The sequence below is a fragment of the Odocoileus virginianus genome, chromosome 34, assembly GCF_023699985.2.
Source record: "Odocoileus virginianus isolate 20LAN1187 ecotype Illinois chromosome 34, Ovbor_1.2, whole genome shotgun sequence".
NCBI classification, from domain to species: domain Eukaryota; kingdom Metazoa; phylum Chordata; class Mammalia; order Artiodactyla; family Cervidae; genus Odocoileus; species Odocoileus virginianus.
Genome location: NC_069707.1, coordinates 13,440,245 through 13,453,056, shown reverse-complemented (window position 1 = coordinate 13,453,056; position 12,812 = coordinate 13,440,245). Strand labels below are relative to the sequence as shown.

General features: G+C 38.7%; 1 protein-coding gene across 3 annotated transcripts; it reads right to left on the bottom strand.

The window, feature by feature from the left end:
- Positions 1-337: 337 nt before the first annotated feature.
- On the bottom strand, positions 338-12,770 carry MTRF1L (mitochondrial translation release factor 1 like). 3 transcript variants are annotated; one of them, XM_020882414.2, is made up of 7 exons: positions 12,419-12,770; positions 9,822-9,901; positions 7,476-7,659; positions 6,725-6,888; positions 2,937-3,054; positions 1,794-1,930; positions 338-992 (listed from the first exon to the last, which is right to left on the bottom strand). In XM_020882414.2, exons 1-7 carry the CDS (start codon positions 12,675-12,677, stop codon positions 792-794), a joined length of 1,143 nt encoding a protein of 380 aa, XP_020738073.1. In that variant the 5' UTR covers positions 12,678-12,770; the 3' UTR covers positions 338-791. The 3 variants fall into 3 exon arrangements, with proteins under 3 accessions (XP_020738073.1, XP_020738075.1, XP_020738074.1); XM_020882416.2 differs by having other exon boundaries at positions 12,528-12,539; XM_020882415.2 differs by lacking the exon at positions 12,419-12,770 and adding an exon at positions 12,258-12,405.
- Between the last annotated feature and the right edge of the window lie 42 nt (positions 12,771-12,812).

Sequence of the window (12,812 nt, the reverse complement as noted above, 5' to 3'; positions counted from 1 at the left end):
TCAATGGAAAATGTGTAATTCTGAGAGTTAACTAAATGTCTCCTAGCTCTTTAACATATAAATCATATAACCTTAATAGTGAAATTGCTTTTCCTCCTCTGGAAATCCTACCTAGCTTGTTCTAACTACCATAAATTTAACATTTATTCATTATCTACTAGGTAGAGCTCTTCATAATTGTAGTCCTGGAGTTTATGTTTTCAGAATATTCTTGAGCCAGCATTTCCAGCTTCTCTCACTTCTTTACAGGGTAACTGACACGTCCTACTGCTTTTCTGTAGTTAAGGCTGGATTTATTAATACTCTTTGAAGTGAAGGAGCACACACACCATGGGAGAACCGTGAGGGTCTGTTTATCAAGCAGGGCTTACTGGTGTTGCTCTAAATACCAAGAGGTCTTTGACAGCTGTGCAGCCTCAAGCAGACGTTCCTGGGCTTTCCTTCCCTCTCAGGCCTCCATCCTCCGGAGTCAGTCTTATCATTTCATGTTTGAAGTTTCCCTTAAGAGTTAAACCAAATTTCTGATCATTCATTAAATACTTTACATAAAACAAAGGACTACTTTCCTTTGTCTACTTCTTGTAAGGAAGAGTTCAAAATATCCAGCCAGACTCATGATTTTATTGTATGTTTTCTTACTTAATACATTCAGAGACATATAAATTAGCTATTTATTAAAAATGTTACTCTCAACTGTGTTAACTCATGTGGTTCAAGGATACTGTATATACACAACCTGATTTGCTGTAACAATTTTCAGAAGCTATACAAATCTTTAGTAACAAATCAACTTAAACTTTTTTGGAAATAATTTCTACTAAAGATTCATAATTAGCATAGTCCTTCAATGACTGTACAAGTTCATCCAGTAGGTACTCTCCTTGCATAAAAGTTTCAAGATCATGAAGTGACTTGTTTATTCTGTGATCTGTGACCCGGTTCTGTGGAAAATTATATGTTCTTATTTTCTCTGACCTTCCTTTTGTGCCAATCTACATATTAAAAGAAAAAAAAAAAAGGATATAAGACAGTTAAACTCAGGGCAACTAAATCTACAAAGTTAATTTACCTGGAGATTAAGCTCTTGGTTTATAATTTGAAATACAATGTTAAAAACCAAATTTTAAATATTTTGAATTCTCAAATAACACAGGAACTTGATACAGAAAAAAGAACATAGGCTTGAAAGTGAGACAGCTTAGTACCTGAATTTTGAATCCTCTCTGCCATTTTTTACTTTGTAACTTCAAGTACTTTATTTCAACTTTAAACTTTAGTTTCCCTATTTTTAAAATACAGATAACATCTACTACACAGTGATAGTGCACACATACAGCCTGGCACAGACAGAGTTGATATCCAAAAATGGTAGCTAAATATACATAATCTCTGAATTAATCTGGTTATCATCAGTGATGACAAAGTGATCAACTCTCCATAATAAGGAGTTAATAGAAGGGGTCTGTAATTATAAAATGAACTGCCAAACAGAAGAAGGTAAGTTCAATTTCTGTTCCAACTTTCTTCCATAATTTTGAAAGGATTCAAAATTCATGGGAATTTGGTACATCTTTTTAAGATAACTTTGCAGAAAAGTCTGAGAAAGACACCTTTGAATACAAAAAACAGTGTAAAGGTGTAATAAGATTACTATAAAACAAGCCCTTGGTTGAACAACATGAATTATACTTTAATTCTGACAAATACAATGAAATAATTTTAACACATATAAAAACTGGGTAATTTAAAAATACTTTTATCCTTTCGAAGCATTTTTAAAAATTCAGTTTTACCTGAATCTTCCTAGCATTGTATCGTTTACTTGTTTCTTCTTCTAGCTGCAGGCTGTACAGTTTTGCACGTAACTTTTTCATAGCCATCTCTTTATTTTTCAGTTGAGATCTTTCTTGTTGGCATTCGGAAACAATACCTGAAAATGTTATGAGAATTAAGAGAGTTTTAATAGAAAAATCTTCTTCACGTATTATCAAGGAATACTCCTTTTCCTTCTCATCCTTTTTCTTCTTCGTTTACGAAGGAAAAAATAGAGGACTCTAATATAAAAAAAGGAATACTATACACATAACAGGTAACTTTACAGTTATTAGAAAATTGAAAATTGGAATTATAGCTTAAAATATTTACATACTGAAAGCATACATACTGAACAGTAAGCATTAGTCATTTAATATGGATTATTTTCTGTTACTTTTAGGCAGTCACCACAATTTTTTAAAAAATGTAGTCAACTACTCATTATACAAACTGAATTATAAAAGTTAATTTTATTACCAGAGATAATCACTATTAATATTTTTGAGGTTCACTTTTTTTATTCCTGTTTATATACAATGTGTTACATAAAACATCATCTTAAAGTTTAACATGAGAATTTTCTCATTAAAAAAAAAAAAAATCAACCAAGCATTCCCATCAGGCACTATCCACCATGGAAATTACACCTATCTGAGATCATTTATAGGAAGATTAAGGTTTCCTATCCCCGTGCTCTTTTTCACATCTAAGTCACTGGAGCAATACTTGTAAAAACAGATATAGTTCTATCTACCACAATTCTTTAGAATTAAGAAAAATTACAGCTCCACTGCCTGACACTAATCAGGACAGAACCCCCAGATGTATGCAGATGGACTTAATGGAAGGAAGCCCCTGAAATTACATGCAAAACTTTCACTGCGAGGATTTTTTTTAAAATTAGTGATATAATCACTAACGTGGAAATTTCCTGGGCATGGATCTCTCCCTCTTCCTGGCTTTGTAATTATCCTACAGAGTTTCAGCTAAGGAATCTAGATAAATCAAGTATTGAAAATAAACAATTCCTGGTAGTCTATATGCCTCTGGTAACTGAAGATCTATTTCAGAGGAAACATCATTCAGAGTTGGATTTTTATGTTGAAGAAGGAACCACGCACCCGTTGGGAGATGAACGATCCGGACAGCACTGTCCGTGGTGTTCACATGCTGCCCCCCAGCTCCACTGGCTCGCTTAGTATCAATCCTCAAATCCTTAGGATTAATCACCAGGTTAATCTAGACGTAAGAGAAAAGTTGGGAGTTTTGAAAATTATGTATGTGACCTGTTCAAAGAGAATTATTTATAAAAATGCATGTCATAGATAATTATATAAGATTTGGAAGGTTTAAGAACAAAAAGTAATTGGAAGGATACCATTTTTTTTAAGACTTTTCTTACTGGAAGAGTGGGGCTTACCAGGTGGCACTAGTGGTAAAGCAGCCACCTGCCAGTGCAGACCTAAGAGATGCAGGTTCAATCCCTGGGACAGGAAGATCCCCTGGAGAAGAAAATGGTAACCCACTCCAGTATTCTTGAGTGGAGAATCCCATGCAGAGAGGAGCCTGATGGGCTACAGTCCACAGGGTCACAAAGCATCAGACATGGCTAAAGTATCTTAGCATGCACACAGTGGATAAGTATCAAAATATAACACAAAATAAAAACAAACCCTCCCTAATCTTCAAAAACTAGACTTCTCTGTAAATTATCCTCGTATTACCAATGGCAGATCTCAGCTATTAATAGAAATGTGAATATAATATAATCACTAAAATGATTTCTGAGTTCAAAAGACTTTAGCGGAGAAAAAAAAATGACGCTTAAACAATATAGGAAGATTTTATTTTGTTTCATTTTAAATACAAGAGGATTTAAATATAATAAGAGGCAGAGCAGAGATGAATGGAAATGGCAAATACCAACAAGTCAAGGATACAGACTCGATTCACAAATACACTGGATCTGATGTCAGCAAATGCTCTGTCCTGGCAGTCACCATCCAAAGTACTGCATTTAAAAAGCTCTTGCATGAACTATACCCAGTCTGTGAGATGTCCACAACTCGAGCAGCAGGCATCTTATCATTCACAGGCCTTCTAGGTCTCCCTATGTAGCTCTTTACTGTTGCTAAGAAGAATTAAATGAGATGATATATGGACCTTAGTCTCCATCTTTTCCTGAAAACTTCCATCTCCAAGATGTTTAAGCCAAAGTGACTAGTATCAAGGTGTTGCTTTTGCCATTTATCCTGCTTCCCCCTCTCCCTTAACTATCCTGTTCCTCACCAAGATTTCCAAAATTAAGACTAAAGAAAGGAACTCCTCCGTGTACCCTAATAGACAGTAATACAGACTTTCCCTAAAAAGTAATAAACAGAAATCCTCAAGCTTCCTTCTCACATGCTTCTTATTTCATTCTAAAACACAAGTTACAAATTTCCCATCACTTTTCAGCGTAAGTGATGTAAGCAAAATAGAACTTCCCAACTAAGCTACTTAAAAATATATAGACTGAGAATTTCCTGGTGAAAATAAAATATACTCATTGTGTACAATGTAGTGATGTGTTACTATTTTAATATGATTGGATTATAAAGTAGCAATTCTGTAAAGTAGTTACCCTTTGTTAAAACAGGATTCTTGCTATCGATATTCTGGGAACAAGTAACACAAAGCAAGTCTTTATAAAGGCAAGTGGTTCGTAAACTCTATTTAATATTGTTTCTCCTTTAGATGGTCTCAAAATACCTGCTGTAAGCTTAGTAGTGGACAAATAATAGACAATGCAAGACTATATGACTTTGTTGTTGTTTAGTCAACAAGTCATGCAAAGATGGACACAATAAAGGACAGAAATGGTATAGACTAACAGAAGCAGAAGATATTAAGAAGAGGTGGCAAGAATACACAGAACTGTACAAAAAAGATCCTAATGACCCAGATAACCATGATGATGTGATCACTCACCTAGAGCCAGACATCCTGGAATGCGAAGTCAAGCATCACTACGAACAAAGCTAGTGGAGGTGTGGAAGCATCACTACGAACAAAGCTAGTGGAGGTGATGGAATTCCAGTTGAGCTCTTTCAAACCCTAAAAGATGATGCTGTGAAAGTGCTGCACTCAATATGCCAGCAAATTTGAAAAACTCAGCAGTGGCCACAGGACTGGAAAAGGTCAGTTTTCATTCCAATTCCAAAGAAAGGCAATGCCAAAGAATATTCAAACGACCGCACAACTGCACTCATCTCACATGCTAGCAAAGTAATGCTCCAAATTCTCCAAGCCAGGCTTCAACAATACGTGAACCGTAAACTTCCACATGTTCAAGCTGGATATAGAAAAGGCAGAGCAACCAGAGATCAAACTGCCAACATTCGATGGATCGTCAAAAAAGCAAGAGAGTTCCAGAAAGACATCTACTTCGGCTTTATTGACTATGCCAAAGCCTTTGGCTGTGTAGATCACAACAAACTGGAAAATTCTTAAAGAGATGGGAATACCAGACAACCTGACTTGCCTCCTGAGAAATCTATATGCAGGTCAGGAAGAAATAGTTAGAACTGGACATGGAACAACAGACTGGTTCCAAATAGGGAAAGGAGTATGTCAAGGCTCTATATTGTCACCCTACTTATTTAACTTCTATGCAGAGTACATCATGTGAAATGCCATGTTGGATGAAACACAGGCTGGAATCAAGATTGCTGGGAGAAATATCAGTAACTTCAGATATGCAGATGACAACACCCTATGGCAGAAAGTGAAGAACTACAGAGCCTCTTGATAAAAGTGAAAGAGGACAGTGAAAAAGTTGACTTAAAACTAAACATTCAGAAAACTAACATCATGGCATCCAGTCCCATCACTTCATATCAAATTAGATGGGGAAACAATGGAAACAGTGACAGACTTTATTTTTTTTTTTGACTCCAAAATCACTGCAGATGGTGACTGCAGCCAAGAAATTAAAAGACACTTGCTCCTTGGTAGAAAAGCTATGACCAACCTAGACAGCATATTAAAAAGCAGAGACATTACTTGGCCAACAAAGGTCCGTCTAGTCAAAGTTATGGTTTTTCCAACAGTCATGTATGGATGTGAGAGTTGGACTATAAAGAAAGCTGAGTGCTGCAGAATTGATGCTTTTGAACTGTGGTGATGGAAAAGACTTTTGAGAGTCCCTTATACTGCAAGGAGATGCAACCAGTCAATCCTAAAGGAAATCAGTCCTGAATATTCATTGGAAGGACTGATGCTGAAGCTGAAGCTCCAATCCTTCGGCCACCTGATGCAAAGAACTGACTCATTTGAAAAGACTCTGATGCTGGGAAAGATGGAAGGCAGGAGGAGAAGGGGACGACAGAGGATGAGATGGTTAGATGGCATCATCAACTCAATGGACATGAGTTTGAGTAAGCTCCGGGAGTCGGTGATGGACAGGGAAACCTGGCGTGCTGCAGTCTATGGGGTCGCAAAGAGTTGGACATGACTGAGCGACTGAACTGAACATGTTCGACTTGCGACCCCATGGACTGCAGCCCTCCAGGCTCCTCTGTCCATGGAATTTCCCAGGCAACAATACAGGAGTGAATTGCCATTTCTTTCTCCAGGGGATCTTTCCAACCCAGGAATTGAACCCGCATCTCCAGCATTGGCAGGCGGGTTCTTTACCACTGAGCCACGAGGGAAGCCCTTCAGTTCACTTATATATCCTTCATTCTTACCATTTATTGTTAAAATCATACCTATTGGACTGTCCTAATATACTTGAAAAACCAACTCAAATACAAGATGAAAGTCGAATAAGAAAAGGAGATACTTAGTTCAGTGAGGAGAGTGTTACTTGGGGGCAAGGCGCTGTGCTGGGCTAGGACTCCCAGGAGTGGGGGCTCTGGTGCCTTACCTCGGTGGGCTGGGGTAAGATGGCCACAGTCATGGTGCTGGTGTGGATGCGGCCTTGCTTCTCTGTCCTGGGCACTCTCTGGACTCTGTGCACACCTCCTTCAAACTTCATGTGCTTATAGGCTTCTGAACCCCCAATGCTGGCGGACGCATGTCTAAGGCCACCTTGAAAACATTGGTGAAAGAGGTTTGTTATTCCTGCCAGTTATAAATAACTGACCATCACTTCTATCTTGAAATATAATTAAAGGAGCTACAAAATTATATAAACACATCAACTGTGAATCACTGAAAGCCTTTAGCAAGTCTATGATATTCAGTGTTTTGGTATCTTTGTTGCTTATAATTATTAAACATAAAGCATTTATGGAGTCAACAAACTGACTCAGTAACACCCTGAAGAACTACTTTTAAAAGACCATTAGTCACTGAGTGACAAGTATTTTATAGGCCATTTGAAAACTGGTAATATTTCTGCATTCAACATTATTAAGTTTGAGCAAACTCTGGAAGATAGTGAAGGTCAGGGAAGACTGGCATACTGCAGTTCACGGGGTCGCAAAGAGTTGGACACGACTTAGCAACTGAACAGCAACAGTTATGAAGTAAATGACAAGCATAAAACTACTTAATCATCCTTAACAAAACTTAAAAAGCTTAAGCATGGTCTTTCCAACCTTTTCTCTAAAATACACATAGATAAATATATAAAACCTATGCTTTTCTCAAAACAAACCAAACTGTTTACTGACCTATTTCACTTGGAAAATATTCCAGGGTTTCAAAATGCCATCTTTTAAATGCAGCATACTGCTGATACATATCAAATATCTCTGAGGTAAACAACATTGCCTCCTGACCCCCAACTCCTGCAGTTACTTCCAGGATCAAATCATTTTTATCTGTTTCTTCTGAGGGAACCAAAAGTAAGATAATCTGCAAATGAAAAATATCACCCCTCCTATAATTAAGATTTGTAACTTTTTGAAAAAGAGCTCAGTGATTATAGAATTCGCACAACTTCCAAAAATATTAAGGTTACAACTACATTACAAATGCTATAAGGTTCAGCTAAAACTTACAAGTTTATTTCTTTTTGGTGTTCATGTATACTTTATATTAGCTCTCTATTCGGTTAATAATTAAGTCCTTGCTATGAGTAGGACACTGTATTGTGTGTAGCAGGCAGAAGAAGCAATCCTTGGAGATTTATAGCCTACTATTGGAGAAGGCAATGGCAACCCACTCCAGTACTCTTGCCTGGAAAATCCCATGGACAAAGGAGCCTGGGAGGCTGCAGACCATGGGATCGCAAAGAGTCGGACATGACTAAGTGACTTCACTTCACTTATGGCAGGAAAAGAACACTCAGATTGCATTTGTATTTTTTCTAAGCTTCTTTAATATGGAAGAGACACTTGGAATTTTGGAACTGGAGATGCTCTTAGAGATGATCTGGTCCAATTCCCTCATTTTACAGGTCAAAGAAAATGAGATTAACAGAGTGCAACGGTGAATTAAAAAGCCAAGTGTCAGTTACTGGAACTCAGATCCTTGTGCCTAAGTCAGTCTTCCTTCCATTAAAATTGTATGTTTCACACTTCAGTGTGTATTAATCACAGAGACATAGAATAAAGACTTCTCAGATGACGTGAATTAAGAAAGAAAAAAGCTGCCAACATTTATAAAAATGGTTCTTTAATAGACAGGCACTCTGCTAAGTACTTCATGTATTTTAATTCTTAACACATCTTGGGCAGGTGCTATTAACAGCTCCACCTTAAGATGTGAAAACTAAGTTTCTCTAAGTTTAACTTAACTAGTAAGTTTAACCCTAGTTGGCCAATACCCTATAACTAGAAAGTGAAGGGCTAGGACTTGAACCCAAGTCTACCTGAGTTGTGAAACATCACCACTCTGTGTTGGTCAGGAGCTATCCTTGTTTTCCTACTTTTCCATCGCTCTGCTGCTGCTGCTTAGTCGCTTCAGTCGCGTCCGTCTCTGTGCGGCCCCACAGACGGCAGCCCACCAGGCTCCTCTGTCCCTGGGATTCTCCAGGCAAGAACACTGGAGTGGGTTGCCATCTCCTTCTCCAAAGCATGAAAGTGAAAAGTCAAAGTGAAGTCGCTCAGTCGTGTCCGACTCTTAGTGACCCCATGGTCTGCAGCCTTCCAGGCTCCTCCGTCCATGGGATTCTCCAGGCAAGAGGACTGGAGTGGGGTGCCATTGCCTTCTCCGTTTCCATCGCTCTAGCCTGTGCCAATAGAATGTGACCATTCACATCTTGAACTAGCATGACGCAACTTACACCTGTGTCAATGAACAGAAACCATTAATACACGCATTCTTCTACCTCACAGAAAGCTTATAGAGTAGAAGGCAAGTGACCTGAGACTTTTCAGTCTATTGTGGAACTTTTCTAGAGTAGGTGGTGGGGAAATTAATTTTTGGAGAATTCCACACTTAGGTAAAGAGATGGAATTTCTAAGTGAAGCAGTTCCAAGCCCGTCGTCACTTTATCATGTTCTTTCCCTTATATTTCCAGAGAGAACTGCTGTAGACCTTTAAGCTCTGCTTCACAAAATTAACAAACAACGGATCTAACTTCATGATTTTTCACCTAATTTAATATCTTCTTCTGCAGTTCTCCTGGATATAAAGTCAATACTCTTAGATATAAATGCAATTCTGTTTTCAAAATCCTGCGGGGCCTAGTCTAGGCTGGCACTCTCTGAGTGTCAAAGACAAAAAGATAAAGAAATATTCCTGCTTCCACCTACCTTTGCTCCACAGCCTCTTCTACTCATGTCGTCCCCCCCCCCCCCCCCCCCCCGCCCCACCTCTCTCAAAAAACAGAAGACAGAAAACCTATTACCAACATTTCATTGCCTTCTTGGAAAATTCTATTAATGTGACATTCATCTTTCTTTCAGACTTCTACAATCCTTTTAGTATGATAAAAACAGAGCTTCTTCTGCTTTCAAAACCAGGTTTATAATTGTAAATACTAGCACTTTCTTGACTTGCTTTTATAAAGTTCTAATAAAATATATTAGAAGTAACAGCAGAATGCTTTATTCTTTGCACAAATGCCATACCTGATGCTTTAATTGAGCTATTTCTTTTTCACATGAAGTTATTTCATTTTCGGCAAGTTTCCTTAAGTCCTGATTTTCATCTAAGAAAAAAAGGCAGCAGGTTGAGTCTTCCTGAATTAGTATTAAATAGCTAACAGAGTTCAAGGCAAAAGTTTTGTCATTGCTAAAGGGAAACATAACAATTATCTTTTTTTAATAACTGTCATTAATTTATAGCACTTTGTGCACTAGTTTTTATGAGCATGCAGTTAAAAAACAAAAACTTTTCTCCTGAGGAGAAGGGTAGAAGTTAAAAATAATCTCTATAGGAAAATACAAAGAAGCTACTAAACTTTTCTATAATTCTTTCTCCCCCAACTATTCATATTAACAAATATGCTTTTAGTTTTCAAACTTAGACTCTACAATAACAAATGAATGCACTGAGTGAGTTAGATCAGAGGGGAATATAAGGTACCATTAGTAAAGCCAATACTGAGTTAAAAAGTAGAAAGTTATTTATTGTCTTATTAGTAAATGCTTCATTAATATAAAAGTATCCACCATTTAGACCCTGCCTGATATTTACAGAGTATTTACATGAAGTACTCTTCTTCTCTTTCAGGCTTTACTCTAGTTCTTATTTCATCTAGTTTTCACTTTTACCTTACAAAATATACCTCCTCTTTCCTCTATCTGACAGACAACATGCAGCCTATAAAAAGGAGAGAAGGGGAAATTGTATTAGCTACTACAGTCTGTCATCTCTGTTGAAAGATCAAACTCTGTATTGGCTGGAATGTCTTAATCATTTACTAAGAACCACCTATGCTGGGAACAGGGAATAACATGTAAGACTTGCCCTCAAGGCAGGATTTTAGGTCATTTTAGTTTCTTTATATTATTCTAGGGGAGAAAAGCTCACAAAAAATAACAGCCTAAAATGTTATACGGTTAAATATTAAAATAACAGCATGCAGAAGGAATTTTTTGCTTGTTTTAGGGATGGGCAGAAAAAAGGATTAACTCAATGAGAGATAATAGCAACAGCAAATTGAGATAAACAAATACAGGGAGTGTTGGTGACATGGCAGGAAATTATTTTGGCAAGAATGGTTTATGAGATTTGGTGAAATGGAAAAATGTACTTCATTAAAAAATTCAAAAATGAATTAGAACCCCAGTTCAACCACTAAGGTTCTCGTAGAACATCACTCCTAACTTCTCTGAATCTTAGTAATCTCAAGAATAAAATGAAAGATCTGAGTTGGATGACTTCTAAGGGGCCTTATTAGCTCTGAAATGTAGTGTTCCAGTTAAGATGAAGAAGACTGGAACTAGAGTACAGAAGTAATCTAACTTAAATACCACATTTTATTTAATTCAGGTCCCCCAAATACTATCAATTTCAACATGTAATGAATATAATTTTTTTTTTATATTAAGGCTTTGTGGCTGCTACTTGGACTTGAAGCTTGGCTTATGAAACTGATTTAATTTTCCCCTAAAAGATGCTACTTCTATTTTTTTTTCTTTAACACTCTGGGCAGCTTCTTCTCTTAAATCACTTAACTTAAGACTCTCCTTAAGTCTCGACTATACAGTTGCATTAGCCTTCTGTCTTCCATGGCATCTTTAGTCCTGTTTCAGATTGCTTCTAAACTGCCATCCATCAAAGTTCCTAAGCAACAAAGCTATTTCTATGATTCACTCCCAATCCAAAAACTTCTGCTGGCTTCTTTCTGCCAAAAGGATAAAACTAAACTTGGCAGGTTAGTATTTGAGCCCTCTTACAAAATGGTTAACCCCCCACCCCACTCCCACCCCTCGCCTCCCCAAACCTCCCCCCTTCCTCAGTTAACAGAGAATTCAGTGATTAAGAGCATGAGATTTGGAGTCGGTCCTATTCAAGCTCTATTCCTTAAAAGCAGTGTAACCTGGGTAGAGCTACGTTCTCTTTGTATCTCAGGTTCCTCTTCTGTTGCATGAGGCTAATAGATCTTTACTGATCTATGTTCTCACTTATCAGCTGTATCAGAATTAATTTTCTTGCTTCAGTAGACTGTGACCCTCTCCAGAACCTTTCCTCTGTGTGGGCCACAGGCCAGCCACTAGGAATCCCCAGGAATTTGTGCAAATTAAGTAACTTGGGCCCCATCCAGATTCGAATGGGCGTGAATCACTTGGCAAGCTTGTTAAAACCGCCTCATGTTTCTAAGTCTCAGAGTTCCAGTCTAGGTTTACTTAGCACCCATTTCTCCTGTCACTTTCGCAGGTGGCCGCTCTACCACACTGAGAAACACTGCTCTCGACTCCTTAACAGGAATAGGGCCTTGTCTTCGGTGAGCTCATCTCCTGCTATTAAATATGCAACCAATTAAAGTCAACTTAAGTTTTTGTAAAAGGGCGTACAGCACTGTCAAGAGAGCACAAGGAGAGGACGGGACCAGAACTCACATAATGATGTCTTGACCTCTGGTGTAAACCATAAAGAGCTGCAACTGACTATAAACTTCAAAATCAGAGTGTGCGGAGACATGAGCGGCGGCTTGGTGCAAAGGGCAAATGAAGAGTCAAGCTTCGGCTCTGAACCCTGCTCCCCTAGGCCAGGCCCTTACCATGCAGCAGGTGCTGGGTCTCCTGCAGCTCCTGCTCCTTGTCGCTCAGAAGTTTGGCCGCCGCCACCAGCTCAGGCCGCCTGACCTGTAACTGGGCTTCAGAGCCCACCTGGCGCTCGAGGAAGGTCCGCAGAGGTCCGCCGCGTGCAAACAGCTCCTCCAGGGGCAGGTTACTGCAGCTTAGGTGTCGGCGGGCCGGGACAATATCCCGGCGGGCCCAAAAGCTCCGAAAAACATTCCAAACGAACGGGGAGCGCATAACTACAGCCAGTCAACCATGGCAGACAAGACCCGGAAGTTCCGGACAGAGCACATCTCGCGATGCCGCGCGGCTCGGACACAGGGGCGAGACCTATCCGAGCTCCGCCCAACTCACGCGCCGGTTTAAAGGGAC